General features: G+C 46.7%; 1 protein-coding gene and 1 pseudogene across 2 annotated transcripts; both read left to right on the top strand.

Annotated features, from left to right (window-relative positions):
* LOC102177708 (NKG2D ligand 1) lies at positions 1,682-11,853 on the top strand. 2 transcript variants are annotated; one of them, XM_018053345.1, is made up of 4 exons: positions 1,682-1,873; positions 10,196-10,459; positions 10,692-10,976; positions 11,613-11,853. In XM_018053345.1, exons 1-4 carry the CDS (start codon positions 1,810-1,812, stop codon positions 11,726-11,728), a joined length of 729 nt encoding a protein of 242 aa, XP_017908834.1. In that variant the 5' UTR covers positions 1,682-1,809; the 3' UTR covers positions 11,729-11,853. The 2 variants fall into 2 exon arrangements, with proteins under 2 accessions (XP_017908834.1, XP_005701585.2); XM_005701528.2 differs by having other exon boundaries at positions 10,701-10,976.
* Positions 1,886-4,172, top strand: LOC108636762 (annotated as a pseudogene).

Raw genomic sequence — 22,100 nt, forward strand, 5'->3', positions numbered from 1 at the left:
CAACCCAGGCTTCCTTGTCCTTCACCATCTCCTGGAGCTTGCTCACATGCATGTCCATTGAGTCAGTGATGTCATCCAACCATCTTGTCCCCTGTCATCCCCTTCTCCTGCCTTCAATCTTTCCCAGCATCTTTCCCAGGTCTTCTCCAATGAGTCATCTCTTCACATCATGTGGCCAAAGTATTGGAGCTTCAACTTCAGCATTAGTCCTTTCAATGAATATTCAGGACTGATTTCCTTTAGGACTGACTGGTTTGATTTCCTTACTGTCCAAGGGACTCTCGAGTCTTGCCCAACACCACCACTCAAAAACATCAATTCTTCAGTGCTCAGCCTTCTTATGGTCCAACTCTCACATCCATACATGACTACTGAAAAAACCATAGCTTTGACTATAGGGACTTTTGTTGGGAAAGTGATGTCTCTGCTTTTTAATATGCTGTCTAGGTTTATCATAGCTTTTCTTCCAAGGAGCAAGCATCTTTTAATTTCATGGCTGCAGTCACTGTTCACAATCATTTTGGAAGGCTTTAAAAACAAAACAAACAAAAAAGGGAGCTTCCATTTCTCCCTTCCAAAATGTAAGTCTTTCGCCTGGGTTCTCAGGAACCATCTGATCCATCTGTGGTCCCCCAGAGTGAGGGGAAAAAGCAGCATTTTTAAAACCGAAGCAGTAAAACAAGGAGATTTCTGGTTCTGTCTTTACATAGAAATGAATTTGTAACTGAGCTGGATTTAATTGGGTTAAGGGAAAGTAAGCACTATATAAATAAACTCTCAGAAATATCAATAAAGCTCACCAGAACACATTTCTGACACCAGGGACGACCCTGAGTCAGAATGATTGGCCAGAGATGACCCAGAAACTAACTCCATCACCAGAGACCCTGAGACTACAAGCCATATGGCAGAGCAGTTCTCCTGGGTTCCCTTACCCTGCTGCTCTCCGCCCTGTAGCCCCTTCCCAAAAAAGCCTCTTGCCTTGTCAGCATGTGTGTCTCCTGGAACCATTAATTTCCCAATGGTTACACAAAAGCCCACTCTCAGACCCTGCAAGGAGTCCCCCTTTCTGTAACAGATGGCGACTCTGGTGGGATTTCCTCACTGCGACTGATGCCCTGACCATTCAGGTACTTAGGGACAAGCTTGTCCACTGACTGACCCGACCCAGTGGCCCGAACAAGAATTTTCTTTTGTTCCTTGTCTCCTCCCAACTCAGATGACTGGCTTGAGTGCCCCAGATCTGATAAGGAACAAGAGACTTAAGACTGATAAGGGACAAAGTGAGAAACAAGAGCCTTAAGTTCAGTGGCTCGGTCGTGTCCGACTCTTTGCGACCCCATGGACTGCAAGCCCATGACCAACTCCCGGATTTTACTCAAACTCATGTCCATCGAGTCGGTGATGCCTTCCAATCATCTCATCCTCTGTCGTCCCCTTCTCCTACCGACTTCAATCCTTGCCAGCATCAGGGTCTTTTCCAATGAGTCAGTTCTTCGCATCAGGTGGCCAAAGTATTGGCATTTCAGCTTCAGCAACAAGAACTAGGCGGTCTCCTATCACCATTGAGAGTTAGCACACCGCGTAAGCAAGTGGGCGGGCGAGTACACAGGGAAGCCTGGATAGAGAGGGAGTGAGCTGTTAGGATGCCCCGCCCAGCCCCCGGAGCGGGGGTTCCTAGTGGTTACTGCTAGGAAACCGGGGCGGGGAGGGGGGGGTGCAGCTGTGGGCTAGCGGGAGAGGATCGCCGGTTCTGGCTTGGCAGCCTCGCACTCCTAAAAAATTGGGATCCAGGTGGCAAAGGGAGAGATGGGTGGCTCCAAGACCAGTGTCGTTTTGCTTTCGATGGTCTTGTTCAGCGGAACGTCCAGCGGTGAGTTCGGGCATGACCCTGCGCAGGCCGTGGCGGTGGAACGCGAGGAGGTTGCCTGGGTTATGAGCCGGGAAGGAGATGGGGGCGGTCTCCTGGGGTTTCGCGAAACTTTTTACAGGGTGGCGCCGCCGCCCCTACCTCTTTCCCCTCCCTGGCCCATTTAGTCCTCAGAGGCTCCTCCCGGCTTCTTGCCTGCTCTCCGGGCCAGAACAAGGGTGACCTGGATGAAGTAGTAATGCTGGGAATTTGGGAAGTGACGCTGGGAGAAGAGGGGGCCGGGACACGGCCGGAAATAGGGTTGAAACCCTCCAAGGGTCCAGACCGCCCCTTAGAAGTGGGAGCCGTGGAGCCGGGCCGTTTGGGACCAGTCGGCCATCCCGTGGAGAAGAGACCCAGACCCGCCCCGAAAAGCACACCCTCCCGCCCCGACCTGCGCAACAGAGACCCTTCTGGTCCCTCCATCTCCCGGCCCTTGAAGGACTAGTGCTCTTTCCCGGCTGTAAGTTATAAATGCAGAGCGGACCCGAGTGCCCAGGAGGCGGCGGCGGCTCACTCCAGGCCTAACGGTTCTTGAGTGCTCCTGTGGGAGCGGTAGCTGCTGACTACATCCGCGGTGGGGATGCGTCACGGCTCCACCCCCAGCCCCAGGGCTCCACCCTCGGCCACCGGGCTCCGCGGCAGGGCTCCACCCCTGACCCCGGGCTCCACCCCCAGCCCCCGGGCCTCACCCACGACCCGGGGCGGTGGGAGCCTCTTCCTGACAGGGACCAGGTGCCTGGGCCTATTGGTCTAGATGCAGAACTTTTTTAGTAGAGAAGTGGCCTTGTTGGGCACAATTCTATCCTTTAACCCAGCGAAACAGATGTCCTGCCTTTCACTTCGCCTGCAGAGTCCAAGTTGAATATAAGCAGGTTTCCAAGTAGACAATTTCTTGGACCTGCCCCGGGTCAGCATTTCTGCTTGGTGGGGGTGGGGCGTGCGAGGGGCACGGGGTAGGGGGACTTCCACGCACTATATTGGCTCTAGCTTTCCTTTTCTGCAAAGTAGATGATGAGGTTATGAGACTAGATGCAGCTCAACTTGACAGTAAATTCTTCAAAAACTTACCTTCTTCAGAAATTTGAAAGGAAGGAAAATGTGCTACAAAAAACTTTGGTCTTAGACAAAGCCACTAGCAGAACTATCTACGATCCTGTTCATGCAGCTCCAGCTACTTCTACCCGTGTGTTTTATATCAGCGCAGGGGTTTGCTGTGCAGTTATATTTCTTGTAGTAATAATATTAGCTGCTTTGCACCTTCAAAACATGACAAGAATTGAACTCGAAGAGAGCATCAGTGTCCAGTAGTTCCCAAAGGCGGTCTCAGCCATGTCCCAGATGACTCAGTATCTGAGAGGAGACACACCCAACAGTGGTACTTCCATCCCGTTATCCTACCTTGTGGCTGGGTAGAGGAGTGTTTTGAGAAGTGCCACTCTTTTGGAGGCCAGAGCAAAGGTGAAGGATATCGAAATGTCCAAGGAGAGGATAACTCTATCCACGGAGAGGATGTACTTCAAGAAGGTAGTTTAGGGCGTATTTTCCATGGGATTTATGTAGATGAAAAAGATCCAAATAAAGAACAGCAATCGATTGTAAAAACAGAGATTAAGCTTCTGAAATTCAGGTGACAATGATTCTCACTGAACATTGTAAGCTATGAGATCTTCGTCACAGAAATCTTCCTCCTATTTCCCTTGTGTGTATAGAAGATAGAGAAAACCCCTGGTGATATTGCCTTACATGAATTGGGAGAATCGAAAATAGTTTTCACAGCATTGCAAATTGTGTGTCCGTGTGTGTATTAGCCAGTCAGTCCTGTCCAACTCTTGCCACCCCATGGCCTGTAGTCCGCCAAGCTCTTCTGTCTGAGGAATTCTTCAGGCAAGAATAATGGAATGGGTGGCCATTCCCTTCTCCAGGTGATCTTTCCGACCCAGGGATCAAACTCTGGTCTCCTGAATTGCAGGCAGATTCTTTACTGTCTGAGCCACCAGGGGAGCCTGCAGCACAAATTAGTAGAAGCCAATAATCCGCAGGCAATTTCTCAACAGGACCTGGTCCACAAGGTCAGATTGCCCGTGGAATGGATTACCTGGTCAGAAGAGAAGTCCTCCACAAAGACCCGGCTGCTAGGAGCTCTGCCATTGATGACAGCCTCAAGTTAAGAGTGCAGATAGCCCCTCTCCAGAATCTTGTACCCATGGACTCTCACTGTGTGGGGGACAATGAAAACGTGGGATCGATGAATGGCTCATAAATGTCTGGTTAAGAATGAGGACTCCAGACTTCCCTGGTGATCCAGTCGCTAAGACGCCACACTCCCAATGAAGGGGCCCGGTTCGATCCTTGGTCGTGGAACTGGATCCCGCATGCTACAACTAAGAAGTCAGCATGTTGCAACTAAGAGTCTTCATGCTGCAAAAAGATCCCAAGCGCCACAACTAAGACCCAATACAACCAATGTGTGTGTGTATATACATATATATATATATAAAATAATTTTTTTTAGTTCTCCAGTGCTAGTGATGTGTGGGCCTTCAGAGTGGTAGTGTAGGAGTTCATAGCTCTGGGTCAAATACCCTACACGGATGTCGACTCTTTAGAGATATGAAAGAAGGTTATCAAATACTCCCGCCTATCAACTGTCCTGATGAACCATTGGTGTGATGGCTTGTGCTGGGCCTCAGATTCGGAGGAGAAGCCCAGTTCCAGCAGCTGGCCCAGTGTCTCACAGGGTTCCGTGCAGCCCTGGGGGCCTGTGTCTGACTGTCTTCTCACAGTCCCCCAACATCAGGGGGAAGGTGCCTGCTGAGGCCCACTTGGAGCCAGGCAGTCACATATATCACCCAGCACCACAGAAGCACATTGTCTTCCAGAACACTGTGCCTTAGGAAAGCCATAGTATCTGAACTTTCTAAGACAGACTTAATAATGTGGAATATTTTCTAGATATCACTTTCATTAGGTTGAACTGAAAATGTTTGTATAAATGTTTTGACCAAGAAATTTTTAAAGTGTTATAAAATAAATAATTTTTAAAATTGTTCCAACACAAATACTTAGACTAGCTTAGTGCCAAGTGCTTTTTAGTTTTTACTTCATCCAAGTAATGTAGTTGATTCACCCTTGAATGTGCCGGGCTTAGTTGCTCAGTTGTGTCCAACTATTTGCAACCCCGTGGACTATACAGTGCGTGAAATTCTCCAGGGTTGAATACTGAATGGGTAGCCTTTCCCTTCTCTAGGGGATCTTCCCAACCCAGGGATTGAACCTAGGTCTTCCACATTGCAGGTGGATTCTTTACGTTCTAAGGCACCAGGGAAGCTCACGAATACTGGAGTGGGTAGCCTCTCCCTTTTCCAGGGGATCTTTCTGACCCAGGAATTGAGCTGGGGTCTCCTGCATTGCATGTGGATTCATTACCTGCTGAGCCACCAGGGAAACCCTTAAGTTTCTTTCTTTCTTTCTTTCTTTTTTTTTTTTTAATATTTATCACTAGTCTTGGGAATTATTTGTCTATAAGATGAAATACTTTGTCTTAGGAAAAGAAAAATGAAAAAATGCTCTAGCCTTGTACAGGAAAAAGCAGTGTTGGAGGAAGAAAACTTAAAAGCTAGAAGGAAAAAAAGAGAAAAATACAATAGAAACAGAAACTACTCTTTCATGGAAAGTTGCCTTTTTAAATTTTTTTTTAGTACAGAGGAGTTCTGCCTTTTTACTTTGGTGAAAGTAGGAGAGGAATTTACTGAAACATCTTAAATTTGGCAGATCCTAGCATTTCTCAGTGCCAGAAGTGGATTTGGGTCAGGTCAATAGTAAATAATCCCTTTTACTGAACCTAGAACAGTCCTATCAGAGAAGGCAATGGCACCCCACTCCAGTACTCTTGCCTGGAAAATCCCATGGATGGAGGAGGCTGGTAGGCTGCAGTCCATGGGATCACAAAGAGTCGGACACGACTAAGTGACTTCACTTTCACTTTTCACTAGCATGCATTGGACAAGGAAATGGCAACCCACTCCAGTGTTCTTGCCTGGAGAATCCCAGGGATGGGGGAGCCTGGTGGGCTGCTGTCTGTGGGGTCGCACAGAGTCGGACACGACTGAAGCGACTCAGCAGCAGCAGCAGCAGCAGAACAGTCCCATGCACAGAATGGGTGCCTGCGTTGCGCTGTGTAGGAAAAAAAGTAAACAGATTTTGTGCTTATCTTCAAGGCTGGCTTAAGTATAAAATGGATTTTTTAAAACACTTGAAAAAATTAAAGAATTCAAATTTTTTTTAATTACATATGCGTCATGAGGAAGGCGCTCAATGCTATCCACTGATCAGCGCCTCTCTGGAGTTAAAGCTCCTCCCAGACAGCTCAGACTGTTACTAGTTGAAGCTGGTTATGACCCAGATCCTACCACCTATGAAGGTAACAAGTGGTTGAAAAGGACAAGTTAGTTTGCTCAGGAGCCCCGGGAAAATAGTGACCTAATGTCCTCAGACTGCCTCCAAGTTTCCAGGTTAGAAAAGGGGCAGAGGTGGCTGCTGCAGGGCGCATCAGCGTCTTGAGCACAGTCAGGTTGGTTGGCACAAGGCGAACGTTTGAGCACCACCAAGCTTATGGTTTCAACCAGTCTGGGTGGTCTGCGTGCTTGCAGTTTTTATGTGCTGGGGGTCTGCTTCCTGTAGAAACAACTTGAGGCTTGTGTCAGCTCTTTGTTATCTTTCAGGGAACTGGGAATTTCATGACACTGCTCTGTGGCTGGTCCACAGTCTACATTGTTACCAGTTTCCCAGCCAAAGGAGTATTCCTTTCTCCTCTTCACATGTTCTAATCCTTAACTCTTAAACCACCATTTTGAGACTCACAGGAGGCCTGGCTGACTAAAACTTTTCTACAAACAAGAGGCAGAGAGAGACCACAGGGGACGGGTCTTTCCCACTAAGGCACCCTAGAGCTCTTTTGGTTACAAGACCATTTATTACCCATTTTTCCATGGTCCCAAGAAGCCCAGGGCCTCCAACAGCTTCCTGTCTCTTGAAGAGAGTCTAGACATGCCCTCTCTCAACTGGCATCTTATCCCTTTGTCTGATAACTCACGCAGCACAACCCCCTGACCTGGCCCCCAGGACCTAACTTAGGAGGGACGGCAACAGGGTTTCCCAGAGTGTGACACAGGGCTCGAGGGTGAGGCTGGGCATCCCCACTTCTACCCTTTGCTCCCACATTCATAGTGTCTAGGAATTGGGACAGCAGCAGCCTATAATGGTTATTGATTAAGGTGGGAGTTGACAGATTTTCTTTCTCCGGAAGAATGTAAATCTCAAGGCATCTTTAGGCAATTTGGTATCTTTATCTGCTGCAAAAGAGGCTTCCATGTTTGTGGGGCACCAGAAGCCAAATATAATGTGTAAATCAACTGAGAACCAGACTTGTCCACTGTCCTGGCTTCTGACCCCAGTAATGAGTGACCCATCCCATAGAGAATCATCCAAGAGCTGCCTCCGTTGTCTGTTTATGAATCAGAAACTTACGCTGTCCTGCCTTGTCGCTTCTGGTGGTGGGACTGTGATAGGAGTGTGGGTCTGGCTGTTTTGGGCTAATGCACCCCCTCTGCTGTAGACTGGCTTGCTTGGTTCAAGGAGCCATAGGGGACACTGCATGAAGCCACATGTGTGTGCAGGGACAGTGGCCCTGTATCAACTCTGGTGTCAGGCCTAGGTCCCCTGCTGGTACATCTGATTTGTTCCCTGTGGCCCTGGTTATGCCAAGCCACATAATCACTTCTATCCTATGACGGCTGGCCTATCTGAACTAATGGTTAGGGGTTGGTGAACCCAGATCATGATGGGCAACTCTGACATTCCATGACTAGAGGCCTCATCTCTGCCAGGACCCAGGACCATACCAGGAGCCACACTGAATGGTATGGGCTTTCTCACTGCAAGTGGTGTGTCCTTTCTTCAGGACACTAGGAGTCTGTGTTGTGAGCCTCCAAGTAAAATGCCACATACAGCATGTAGCTCCTTTCCAAACACAGATAGCTATGATGTCACCAGTTCTGTTAGGTCACCTGCCCAAGAAGCAGGTCCAGCCACACTCATCATTCATCAATTGTGATTGCTTTTGTGCCAGAACAGCAGTTGCAGCAGAGACCTAGGGTCTGTGAAGCCTTAAATGTTTCATATGTACCACTAGAGGAAACCTAGGACCTCAGTGGTAATTCAGTGGAGATGAGATAGGGACCACAGCTCTGCAGGCCTAGGGAGACTGCAGGTTGGTACTCATTTCCATAATTTCCTCCAGGAGATGATGTTGTTTACATATACTATCAGGGGATGGGGAGTCAGGGTCAGAAGAATGAATGTGGAATTCACGACTATGGTACCCTCACCCATGGTAGTTTACTAACAACACAGACTGTCCATTCATGTCAGAAGTCCAGGACATGTGCAATGGACACTGAGTGGATCTGTGGACCCAGAGATAAGCGCTGTTAGCAGGACCTGGGACTGGTGTCTATTAATTGCCTGGTCCTCGGAACATCACTTCACAGCACGGGTGCCATGATCATGGTACCGTTCCTATGCATGGCGTTAGCAACACACTGGGTCCCATATGAATGTGGGAGTAGTTCTAGCTCACTTCAGTCACTCAGTGGTGTCCGACCCTTTGCAACCCCATGGACTGCAGCCCGCCAAGCTTCCCTGTCCATCACCAACTCCCAGAGCTTACTCAAACTCATGTGCATCATGTCAGTGATGCCATCCAGCCATCTCATCCTCTGTCGTCCGCTTCTCCTCTGGCCTTCAATCCTTCCCAGCATCAGGGTCTTTTCCAGTGAGTCAGTTCTTCGCCTCAGGTGGCCAAAGCATTGGACTGACTTATCCCAGTAAATAACCATGTGGCTCATCGGGGGAGAATGGAAGGACTTCTGCACTTGCTGTGGTGATGAAAGGGCCCTCCTCACTGGGACATGGCTTCTTTCTCTGGTGATGCCTTCTGAGAAGTAGCTCAGTCCTGGGAATTTTGGTAGGGATGTTTGGGAGGGATGGCTGCTTTCAGCCTGCTGATCATCCAGTCTTGTGTTTGTCTCTCCTTGGTTTCTGTCAGTAAAGCAATTTGCATCCAGGTTCACTGGCCATCTCTCTGTCTCTAGGATCACCCTGTGCTCTGAGCCAGCATTGTGCTCTTGGCAGTAAGGCCCTGGCTGGCACTGGGCCTCTCTAATGACTTTTAGCTTCCCTGATAGCTCAGTTGGTAAAGAATCCGCCTGCAATGCACTAGACCTGGGTTCGATCCCTGAATTGGGAAGATCCTCTGGAGAGGGGAAAGGCTACTCACCAAAGTATTCTGGCCTGGAGAATTCAATGGATTGTATAGTCCATGGGGGTCACAAGAGTCAGACACGACTAGCGACTTTCACTAATCACTTTGACCATTGTACTAACTTTGCTCCTGACATACAACACTCCACCTGCAATCTGATTTTTCCCCATTTTCCACCCTGTTCCTGCCTGAAGCCGATGGGAACACGGTCTCCTTCCACTATCCCTGATTTCCACAAAAGTCAACCGTGAGCTGTTGCAGATGCTTCTCATCCACGCTTTCCTCTCTGGCTCCATAGGCTCCATCAGGCTTTCCCATGGCGCCTGGTGGCCTGGACACTTTCCTGCCCTTTCATTCCGTGTCTGCCCTGGCAGATTCACTTCTCTGAGCCTTGGATCTCCTCCTCTACCACCTGCCTCGGAAGTTCTGGACTTTCTCTTTCACGCCATGTGGGCCAGGTCTTTCTCCAGGCTTCTGAGACCCATCCTAGTGGGAGATCAGCAGTGTCTCCCCAGCCTTGCTAAGTCCTGTGACCCGTAATTATTAACTCTTCCTTCTCCTACTTGGGGTTCTGTGTTCACCCGTCACCTCTTTGCCCTTCTCCCTGTGATCCTGCTTCCTCAGGAGCATCCCCACAGGCTCCCCGTCTCTCACAGAACACGGGGTTAGATTCTGACAGTCCTCTGTCATCTAGACTTTTCCTGCAGAGCAGCCTGACACGTCTCTGCAAAGGTTATGATGCTGGGAATGGACCTGGTGGACAAGGGGACACACCCAAGATGTGTGATGTTTGCCAGGCAGGGGACTCCTTCTCCACAAGAAGGAGTGTATGGTGTGTGTTGTGGGATGTCATTGCTCTGTCAGCCCACCCTGCACTTTAATCCGCTCTCACATAACTGGGGGAAGGGGCTTCACAGTTTTTTTTTCCCCAACCTCACCCTCACTGTGTTTTGCCTTCACAGATGCTCATTCTCTTTCCTATAATTTCACCATTGATCCTCAGCCCAGAGATGATCAGCCATGGTGTGAGGTTCAAGGAGAAGTTGATCAAAAGGTCTTTCTCTCCTGTGACTGTGGTACAGCTAAGATCAAGTACATGAGTCCATTGGGAGAGGAAGTGAAAAGTATGAGCGCCTGGGAAGCACAGACTGTCACACTCAGAGACACTGGAGACTTGCTCCAGGGGCAGATGCATGATGTTACACCGGAGAAACACACAGACAAGGGTGAGTTAGAAAATCCAAATGCAGGAGGAGTAGACTGGGGGCTTAGCTGCATCCACTGTTTTTGGGTTAAAAAAAAAAAAAAAAAAAAGGATATTGTCCTTCCCTAGTAGTCCAGTGGAAAGAGCAGCTGTTGCAGGAGAGACCAGGGCCAGAATATCTGGGCCCAGGGGAGGTGGACCCAGGTGGGTAAGAATCTGTCAAGCCCAGAGGCTGAGCTCTTTCTTTCCTTCAGTGGGATCAGGCCCTCTGACCCTGCAGGCCAGGATGACATGCTGGCGTGAAGACAATGGACACACCAATGCATCCTGGGAGTTTGGCTTCAATGGACAACTGTGCCTCCTCTTTGATTCAGAGAATGGACCCTGGACAGTGGTTCATCCTGGAGGGAGACAGATGAAAGAGAAATGGGAGAATGACAGGGCTGTGACCGACTTCTTCAAGAAGGTCTCCATGGGAGACTGTCAGGCCTGGCTTCAGACTTTCTTGGTGCGCTGGGAGAAAATGTTGAAGACCTCGGGTAAGTGAGAAGAGTAGGAGAAAGTGGTCGTCCTCTCATGGTGACATGGACCCATTCCCATGTGGTGTGTGTGTGTGTGTGTGTGTGTGTGTGTGTGTTTGAGAATGTGATCCGTCAGAGGTGAGTTGTTCCTGGGAGAGCAATGGCCCGGGGATGCTCTGTCATCCTCCTTCCTCTTCCACTCCTGACGTCTCTCCTCACAGCACAGGCCTTTGGATGACTGAACATGGATTTTTCCTGACCCCAAACCTGTAGACATCTTTTTGATTTCTGGGATTTATTTTTCACTGTACCCTCTTTCCAGAATCTTCTTTCAAATGTCACCAATACTACTTCGGGAAGTCTGTCAATACCGTCTCTGCTTCAGCTCCTGAGGACTGCATCCTCAGGTCACCGTCTCTGATGTCACAGCAGGACTGAGTGGCTGTGTTGGAAACCTGCTCCCCCATTAGCTGTCAGAGCCCTGTGAGGATTGGGCTCCTCCCTTCCCCCCATCTCACCTGGGGATCTATCACAGGGGCCTCCATGGGATGGGTGCCAGCTGTCTGCACAGTAGGGGTACTGAGTCAGGGGGGCGAGGAGGCATCTGCTGAGTTTGGGGTGTATACAAGGGCTTCACTCTTACTCTCCTTGCAGCATCACTGACCATGGGACCCTCTACAGTGCAGCCCAAGGCCCTAACCATCAAGCACATCACCTGGATCCTCCAGGTAGTCCTCACCAGTTTCACCATAACTGTCTTCCTGGGCTGAGTCCTTTCCAGAACAAGTACTTGCCGAGAGCCAGCGTGAGGAATCCCACCCGTGAAGACGTCATGAGGGAGGAAGCTGACATACGCAAGGACGTGATCAGACTTCAGGAGTTCCCCCTGGCATTTCCTGAGCATGTACCCCCCAAACCAAAAATCTGCCGGCCTTTGTACTCTGCTTTTCCACTCTTCTGATAGTCTCTGGAAAAAAGTCAACTCAGGGCTTTAGTCTTCTACATTTGAAAGGGATGTTTCAGTTAAACCCCCTCTGATAGCTCTCTAGCTTGCCTAACAGGTTCCCCAGACCTCTTACAGCTTGTGAATTGCTTACAGCCCCCCAACCACGAGAGGCACAAAGCTTAAAAGCACCTTATAGATACAGAGCCTTTTCTAAAGAGTTAAAACTTATATTGGTAGAGGGTTTTCACTGTTGACTCAATGATTGCTGCCTGGCCTCCATATTCTTTATCTTTTAGGCACCTGGGAGGATGTTAATCAATGTAAACAGGATATGGAAAAAGATATATAGTAGTTTTGATGTTAGCAACACTAGTCTTTTGAGTTAATTGCTTCTCTTTTGTTGTAAATCACTGTACTCCCTTTACTTGTTATAAGTTGCTGTATCTTTGCTATGTAAGAATGTAACTTTATTTAGTGCTTTCTGAGAGTGGCACCAGACACTGGGAGGATCAACACAAATAAGTCTTCTGGTTGACAAACCCTTATCAGAAAAAAAAGCTATAAAATGTTAATTGGCCCTTTCTGGCCAGAAGATGATATAAATCACCTAAGACTTGTGTATACAATTAGGTATGCAGAGAGAAAAGCCTGGTTTTGATAAGAGTCGGGACTGCTAACACTGCATAATTTTGTATTACCCATTGATTTCTATGTACAAAAAAAGGTATAAAAGGCCTTTCTAGACAATAGGGGCTGGAGCCAGTCGCTGGACTGGTTTCCCCTGTCTCTCTCCCTCTCTTTTTCCTTTTCCTCTTTACTTTAATTTCAGGCTGAATTCCCATCTGGGGCGTGGAGGCTCCCCAAGTTTACTTACTTGCCCTGGCTGTTAAGACCCGCGCTAAAGGGAGCCTAAGGCAAGGCACCCTTAGATATTCAAGCGAGCGCCAGTGGCCCAACGTAGATGGTGCAAGTTCCTTGTCTGGAATTTTATTGGTCTTCCACGTAATCCAAGTTATTCAGCCCTCTTTCTCCACTTAATTTTCCTACTATACTATTGTTTCTTAAACTAATCTTATATTAATAAACAAATAAGTCTTTCCTCGCCAATGCCGTCCATGCTTCAAATTCCCTGGATCCACTGGGGCTGGACCCCAGCAGGTACTGAGGGCAGAATTTAGAGGGAAGACAGGGGCATGGGGCCTGACGTGAAGACAGGGAGGGAAATCCCAGCCAACCCCTGCCCCTCAATGAACCTCCTTATCCTGCAAATGAGCAGGTGAACAAGGCCTCATATAACCGAGAGCAAGAACTCAGACACACTCAGGCCTCAGTACTGAAAGGTCCTCACTGTCAGACGACAGTGGGAAGTGGGGGGCAGCTGGGGGCCTGTTGGAAGTTAAAAGGGTGTAGCCAAGTCCCTTGACTGAGCACAAACTGCTGGCTGGCAGGGCCCCCGATAGGTGGTGTGAGAATAGCAGGCACTCAGACGAGGGCAGGACTAGGGGAGCTGAGAGCAGCATGGAGGCTCCTCGTGATGTGTCAGTGGGGAGGGGACCCACCCAGGGGCCAAGATGAGAGGGGCCGGGCTCACATCCCAGGAGGAAGGGATGGCAAGGCCTTCGCAGTCCCAACTCCAAAGGCCCGTTCTCATAGGAAGTGACCTGGGTCAAGCAGGCAAGGCAGGAGCCCCACAGCAGAGACTGTGGGAAGGGCTGAGGCCAGGCCTGTGCTCCTGGAGAAGCAGCAGGTCTGACACAGCCTGTGGCCTGCACGTCCCCAGCCTCCTGGGGACCCAGAGCCCCATCACTGAGTGGCCCTGCCTTGAGCAGAGGTGCCTGGGGGTGGTGGGCCTGAGCTGGGGTGGAAGTGCCCAGCTGGGGGGACCAGGAAGAGATGGGGGCAGGGACCCTGGTCGTGAGAGCTGTGTGTGATGCTCAGAGGCTGGAGGGGCGTGAAGGAAGGAGGTTTGCCTGCAGTCCCCCAAGGCTCTCAGGAAGCAAGGCCGCTCCTCTGGGGACCTGCTCCCTGGTCCTTCAGACCCATTTGGGGAGGATCCACCTGAGTAAAGGGAGCAGATTGATTCCTCACTGGCTCCAGTCCTGAGCCTGAGCAGGGGGTGTCAGGGCCTGGGGTGACTCTGTGATGCAGGAAGGAAGGAGGTGGTGACAAGAAGCTGCTGGGCCTGGGGTGGGGGTGGGGGTGGAGGACACAGGAGCCCCTCAGTGAGGACGGGACTGGGGGTCTGGGGAGGGGCAGCCCCAGGAAAGTGAGAGGAGTTCCTCAGCCTCCTGGACCAAGGCCTCTTTCTTTTCTGCAGGAGACAGTGCTCCCAGGAAGCCTGACAGGGGCTCTGTCAGCCTGAGGACTCAGTCTCTGCTTGGCCGCCGTTGTTCTCCTGCGTTCACTTTAGAGCCAGGAGATGAGACCCAGGAATTCGGAGCCTGCCTTCCTGTTATGATGACAAGGTGGCTGCACTGTCTCGAGTCTCTTGTCACATCTGGTGAACAGCCTCCTGAGTCTCTCTTTTTTCCCAGCCTATTTTGCCTCTTTTCTTGGTGCTAAGTGATGGAATCCCTGCATTGAAATGTTCAACTACCTGAACAGGAAATCTCCACAAATAGGACACTTTCTGTCTTCTTCTAGTCTGTGAAAAATCAGACTCTTCTCTGTATGGCAATCTCATTGTTGCAAATGATGATAATGGGAGAAAATACCATCTGCTATTACAGGACTCAGGGATTCTTTGTATGTTCAAAGAAACAACTTTAGAGTATTTTCAACAAAATGAAATATTGTGCCTGAATGTCTCTTTTAGTCACTTTATTTCCTAATATGAATATTTAAGTCAGTATCTCGCTATTGTAAAATACATAAATACTCCAAGTTTCTCTTTCTAATCAAGGAGGGAACTCAGGACATTTCACTCTTTCTCCATCTTATGGGATTAAATAGAAATGATGATTTGGCTACATTTATTGTGGAAGCAGAGAATAAAAAGAATGCTCTCAAAGTAACACACAGTCTAGCTGTCAATCCCAATCCTGATACCTGGATCCAAAGATCTTGGAACTTGTGCAATGAGATTGTTTTTTATTTCATCGAGATCTGCACCCTCTGTAGTGACTCTCCTGTGCTCCTCTATGCCTCCCCCTCTCGAAGGAGAAGCCAGACTTCACAGCACCAACTATGTCTGTTTGAAAAGTAGATTTATTTCCCCATTGACAGAGGATCATAGTCAGAATAGATAATGAATTACTACAAATAAATAAGATAAATTGTAACTTTTTGACCACTGAGCTGTTCATATATGGTGAATTGTTGTTCAGTCGCTAAGTCATGTCCAACTCTGTGACCCCATGGACTATAGCACGCCAGGATTCCCTGTCTCTCACTACCTCCGGAGTTTGCTCAAACTCATGTCCATTGAGTCGCTAATGCCATCCAACTATCTCATCCTCTGTTGCCCTATTCTCCTGCCCTCAATCTTTGCCAGCATCAGGGTCTTTTCCAACGACTTGGCTCTTCACATCAGGAAGGCAAAGTATTTTAGTTTCATCTTTAGCATCAGGTTTCCAATGAATATTCAGGATTGATTTCCTTTAGGATTGCCTGATTTGATCTCCTTACAGTCCAAGGGACTCTCAAGAGTCTTATCTAGCACCAAAATTCAAAAGCATCATTTATTCAGGGCTCAATCTTCTTTACGGTCCGACTCTCACATATGTGCATAACTACTGGAAAATCCATAGCTCTGACGGGATAGACCTTTACAGCAAAATAATGTCTTTGCATTGCACATTCTACTCTGCATCTTTCTTTTTTCTTCTCAAACCAATTTTACCACTTGCCTTGATGGTCAGTTTTGCTTTCTTATCATGCATGTGTTCAGTGGAGGAGCACTTTTGATTTTCCTTAAGTACTTTTCCTTTGTGTTCACAACTTGACCAACTTTTGATGTGAAAGGCCTGGCTTCTGCCCTGTCTTGGCTTTTGAAATGTCTTTTTCAAAAGCTTAACTATTTCTACCCTTGGATTTAAAGAGAAAGACGTTTGATTCTTCCTCTCACTTGGACATGTAGAGGCCACTGTTAGGTTATTTTTTTCTTCTCTTAAGCTTTTCTTCCAAGGAGCAAGCATCTTTTCATTTCTTAATTAAAATTAATTTTCATTTAATGGCTTCAGTCGCCTTCCACGGTGATTTTGGAGCCCTAGAAAATAAAATCTGCCTCTGTTTCCACCTTTTCCTCATATTATTGCCATGAAGTGATGGACTCAGATGCCAAAATCTTAGTTTTCAGAATGTTCAGTTTTAAGTTAGAGTTTTCACTCCTCCTTCACCTCCCCCAGGAGGCTCTTTAGTCCCTCTTCGGTTTTTGCCATTTGGGTGGTATCATCTGAACATCTGAAGTTGTTGTTATTTCTCCCAGAAATCTTGAATCTAGCTTGGGCTTCATCTAGCCCAGCGTTTCAGATGATGTACTTGGCACAGAAGTTAAGTAAGCAGAGTGACAACATACAGCCTTGACATACTCCTTTCCTAAGTTGAACCACTCCACTGTTCCATGTCCGGTTCTGGCTATTGCTACCTGTGCTGCATACAGACTTCTCAGGAGACAGGTAAAGGTGGTCCGGTGCTGGAAGCCAGTGTGAGGAATCCCGCCCGTGACAAGGTCATGAGGAAGGAAGCTGACATACGCAAGGCGTGCTCAGACTTCAGGGGCCCCTCTGGAAATTCCTAAGCATGTACCCCAACAAAAATCTGCCGGTTTTTGTGCTCTGCTTTTCCACTCTTCTGACATTTTCTGGAAAAAGTCAATTCAGGGCTTTAGTCTTCCGCATTTGAAAGAGTGCTTCAATCCAAAAACCCCTCCGATGGCTTTCTAGCCTGCCTGCAGGACTCCTACAGCTGCGCATGTGATTGTTTGACGCCTCCTGACTGCAGGAGGAGGCACAGGAAGCTTAAAACATCCTAGGAATGTAGGGGCTTCTGAAGAGTCAAAATCTTTAGAATAGGACTGATTAAAAGTTTCATTTGTTGAGTCAATGCTTGCTGCCAAATTTTCATATCCTTTATTTTTAGATACAGTTGGTATATAGAAAAACAAGTAGTAGACCTGGTATTAGCAACATTAGATCTTTGAGTTAAGTACCTTCTTTGTTATAACCCACTGCACCTTTGTTCTATAGAGATGTAACTTTAATGCTTTAAGGAGATGCAGATTAAAGAAAAACACTTCAGGGGAAACAAAATTAACATTCATTAAGGAAGAGAGCCAAAAAGTGTTAACAAGCCTCTTGGCCAGAAGATACTGTAAATCACCTGAGACCTTTTGTATACAAAATGATGTATAGAAAGAGTCTGGGCTGCGAACGCTACATAATTTTGTGTTACCCATTGATCTCCATATTTTATCAAAAATATAAAAGGCCTTCTGAACAATAAAGGATGGGACCAGTTTCTCGGACTAGTCTCTCGGCCTGGTTTCTTGGGAATCTGGCTCCCTCCGTGTCTCTCTCTCTCTCTTTTTCTCTCCCTTTCCTTCCCTCTGCTCTTTACTTTAATTTCAGGCTGAATTTCCATCTAGGGTGCGGAGGCTCGCCAGGTCTACTTATTTGCCCTGGCTGTTAAGACCTGCGCGAAAGGGAGCTTAAGGCAAGGCACCCTTAGATATTCAAGCGGGCGCAGGTGGCCCAACGTAGATGGTGCAAATTCCTTGTCTGGAATTTTATTGGTCTTCCGCGTAAACCAAGCTATTCAGCCCTCTTACTCGACTTAATCTTCCTACTACGCTATAGTTTCTTAATCTAATCTTATATCAATCAATAAACAAGTCTTTCCACGCCAATGTCGTCCACCCTTTGAATTCCCTGGATCCACCGGGGCTGGACCCCGGCAGTCCGGTACTCCCATCTCTTTAAGAATTTTCCAGTTTGTTGTGATCCATGCAGTCAAAGGCTCTAGCATAGTAAATGTAGCAGAAGTAGATGTTTTTCTGGATTCCCTTACTTCTTCTCTGATCCACCAGATGTTAGCAATTTGATCTCTGCTTCCTCTGCCTTTTCTAAATCCATCATGTATATTGCAAGTTCTCCATTCACCTACTGCTGAGGCCTCAGTTCAGTTCAGTCATTGAGTCGTATGCGACTCTTTGCAACCCCATGAATCGCAGCATGTCAGGCCTCCCTGTCCATCACCATCTCCCGGAGTTCACTCAAACTCACGTCCATCGAGTCGATGATGCCATGCACCCATCTCATCCTCTGTGGTCCCCTTTTCCTCCTACCCCAATCCCTCCCAGCATCAGAGTCTTTTCCAGTGAGTCAACTCTTCGCATGAGGTGGCCAAAGTACTAGAGTTTCAGCTTTAGCATCATTCCTTCCAAGGAACACCCAGGACTCATCTCCTTTAGAATGGACTGGTTGGATCCCCTTGCAGTCCAAAGATTTCTCAAGAGTCTTCTCCAAAACCACAGTTCAAAAGCATCATTTCTTCAGCGCTCAGCTTTCTTCACAGTGCAACTCTCACATCCATACATGACCACTGGAAAAACCATAGCCTTGACTAGCCGGACCTTTTTCGGCAAAGTAATATCTCTGCTTTTGAATATGCTATCTAGATTGGTCATAACTTTTCTTCCAAGGAGTAAGCATCTTTTAATTTTCACGGCTGCAGTCACCATCTGCAATGATTTTGGAGCCCCCCAAAATAAAGTCTGACACTGTTTCCGCTGTTTCCCTACCTATTTGCCATGAAGTGATGGGACCGGATGACATGATCTTCGTTTTCTGAATGTTGAGCTTTAAGCCAACTTTTTCACTCTCCTCTTTCACTTTCATCAAGAGGCTTTTTAGTTCCTCTTCACTTTCTGCCGTAAGGGTGGTGTCATCTGCATATCTGAGATTATCAATATTTCTTCCGGCAATCTTGATTCCAGCTTGTGCTTCTTCCAGCCCAGCATTTCTTATGATGTACTCTGCATATAAGTTAAATTAGCAGGGTGAGGCCTGGCTTGAAGGATTTTGAGCATGACCATGCTAGCATGTGAAATGTGTACGATGGTATGAGAGTTTCCAACATTCTTTGGTATTGGAATGAAAAACAACATTTTCCAGTCCTATGACCATTGCAGAGTTTTCCAGATATGCTGACATATTGAGTGCAGCATTTAACAGCATCATTGTTTAGGATTTTGAAAATTGCTCAGCTGGAATTCCATCACCTCCACTAGCTATGTTCTTAGTAATTCTTCCTAAGGCCCACTTGACTTCACACTCCAAGATACCTGGCTCTAAAGGAGTGACCACACCATCGTGGTTATCCAGGTCGTTTAGACTTGTTTTGTACACTTCTTCTGTCTGATTTGTCACCCCTTTTTCATCTCTCTGCTTCTGGTAGGTCCTTTCTATTTGTCCTTTATTGTGCCCATCTTGGCATGAAATGTTCCCTTGGTATTTCAAATTTTCTTGAACATATCTCTAGGTTTTCCTTCCTGCCTCCCCCCCGCCCCATTTGCACTGATCATCTAGGAAGCCTTTTTACCTCTCCTTGCTACTCTTGGGAATTCTGCATTCAGATGGATAGATCTTTCCTTCTCTCCTTTGCCTTTCATGTCTCTTCATTTCTCAGATATTTGTAAGGCCTCCTCAGAAATCATATTTCTGCTGTAAAATGTCATGAACCTCCATGCATAGTTCCTCAGGAATTCTGTGTACCACATGTATTCCCTTCAATCTATTTGTCACTTCCACTGCATAATATAAGGGAGTTGATTTAGGTCATAGCTGAATGGCCTAGTGGTTTTTCCTACTTTCTTCAATTTAAGTCTGAATTTTGCAATAAGGACCTCATGATCTAAGCCACAGTCAGCTCCCAGTCTTGCCTTTGCTGACTGTATAGAGGTTCTCCACCTTTGGCTACAAGGAATATAATCTGTCTGATTTCAGTATTGACTATCTGGTAATGTCCATGTGTAGAGTCTTCTCTTGTTTTGTTGGAAGAGTGTTTTTGCTATGACTACTGTGTACTCTAGACAAAACTCAAAATAGCCTTTTCCTGCCTTCATTTTTTACTCCAAAGCCAAACTTGCCTGTTACTCCAGGAATCTCTTGGCTTCCTACTTTTTCATTTCAATCCCCTATAATAAAAAGGACATCTCTTTTGGGGTTAGAAGGTCATGTAAGTCTTCACAGAAGCATAAACCTATGAAAAGATTGAACATATCTTGAATAATCAACCTGACAAAAAATAGCCGGGATATCCTAATATATTCATATAACTGACAGCCTTTAAAATAAATCTGGATCAAGTGGTACAGGAAACGCAATAACAGGAGTTCTCATACATTGTTTGTAGGAGTAAAACTGAATCCTGTCTTGAGATGTATATTTCACTGTATCTCAACAGCAGATCGTTTGTCCATCTTACTATACAACCAACCCAATGTTAGTTCCAGATGGAAAATGTATACCAAAAGCCATGGAGATATAGCAAAACCTCAGAGATAGTCCAGGCTGTGTTCCAGACCAGGGCAGTAAATTGAAGATCATAATAAAGTGAATCACACAAATTTTTCATTTCCCACTTTGTATATAGGTTAATTGACACTGTCCAACATCTGTTAAGTGTGCAATAGCTTTACAACTAAATAAGCAATATACAGAATTTCATTAACAATACTTTGTTTCTAAAACAAAGTAGTTTGAGCATCATCTCTGTCTTCACAAGTCAAAATATTTTTCCTGGTGGAGAATCTTGTCTCAGTGTCTATGTCTGCTGACTGATCAGGACGGTGGCTACTGAAGGTTGGGGTGGGTAGGACAATATCTGAAGAGAAGACAACAATGAAGTTTGCCACATCTTTGACTCTTCCTTTCACAGATTTCTCTGGAGCATGCAGTGCCCTTTAACAGTGGTTTTACCCACAGTAGAAGTTCTTTGAAAATTGAAGTTCATCCTCTGCAGTCTGTCGCTGCTTTTTTCAACTAAGTTTATGTTATATTCTAAATCCTATGTTGTCATTTCCATAAACTTCATAGCTTCTTCACCAAGAGCAGTTTCTGTCTCAAGAAACCACTTTCTTTGCTCATGCATAAGAATGAACTCTCATTCATTTCAGCTTTATGATGCAGCTGCAGCAATTCAGCCACGTCTTCAGGCTCCACTTCTAACTCTAGCTTCCTTGTTATTTGCACCACATCTGCACTTAGTTTCTCCAGTGAATTGTTGAACACCTCAAAGTCATCTGTGAAGGCAGAAATCTACTTCTCCCATACTCACATTAATGTTGAATATTTCAACCTATTCCCATGATTCACATTTTCAGTGGAATCTATAATCACGAATCCAATGTAAAGGGACTTCCCTGGTGGCCCAGTGGTGAAGAATCTACCTTCCAATGCAAGGAATGATGGCTTGATACTGTTCAGAGACCTAAGATCCCACATGTCGCCGAACAACTAAGCCCACGTGTCGCAACTACTGAGCCGAGGCAACACCACTAGAGAATCTGTGTGCTGCAATGAAGGATCCTGCATGACCCAACAAAGACCCCGCATGCCTCAATTAAGACAAATGCAACCAAAAACATTAATTAGCAAATGTTTTTTAAAAGACTATATCGTTTTTTTTTTAAAAACGAATTCAGTGCAGAAATTTTTCAGTTGACTTTGCCCAGATCCAACAGAGGAATCTACGCAGCTATAACCTATAATGTGCTTCCTAAATACAATGAGCTGAACATCATAATTATTCCACGATCCATGTGCTTCGGAATGAATTTTGTGTTGGCCGCTGTGAAAATAACACGAATCTCATTGTACTTCTCCATCACATTCTTGGATGCTTTGTCAATCAGCAGTAATATTTAGAAAGGAATCTTTCTTTCTGAGCATTGGTCTCAACATTGGACTTAAAACACTTGGCGCCAAAGTAAACATAGCTGTAAACAGGTATGCTGTCATCCAGGCTTCATTGTTTCATCCAAGGACAACAGGCAGAACAGATTCTAAAGGGCTTTAGAATTTTCCAAATGGTAATGGACCATTGACTTCCAGTAATCTGCTGCATTAGTCCTTATCAAGAGAATCAGCCTGTTCTTGGAATCTTTAAAGCCAGGCATTGACTACTCCTCTCCAGGTATCAAAGTCCTGGCAAGCATCTTCTTTCAATAGATGGATATTTTGTCTACACTGGAAATC

Source organism: Capra hircus, chromosome 9, assembly GCF_001704415.2.
Source record: "Capra hircus breed San Clemente chromosome 9, ASM170441v1, whole genome shotgun sequence".
NCBI lineage: Eukaryota > Metazoa > Chordata > Mammalia > Artiodactyla > Bovidae > Capra > Capra hircus.

Coding starts and splice junctions, on each gene's coding strand:
- LOC102177708 (XM_018053345.1), top strand. CDS start 1,810: ATGGGTGGCTCCAAGACCAGTGTCGTTTTGCTTTCGATGGTCTTGTTC. Junction 1,874..10,195: donor GTTCAGCGGAACGTCCAGCG/GTGAGTTCGGGC, acceptor TTGCCTTCACAG/ATGCTCATTCTCTTTCCTAT. Junction 10,977..11,612: donor GAAAATGTTGAAGACCTCGG/GTAAGTGAGAAG, acceptor CTCTCCTTGCAG/CATCACTGACCATGGGACCC.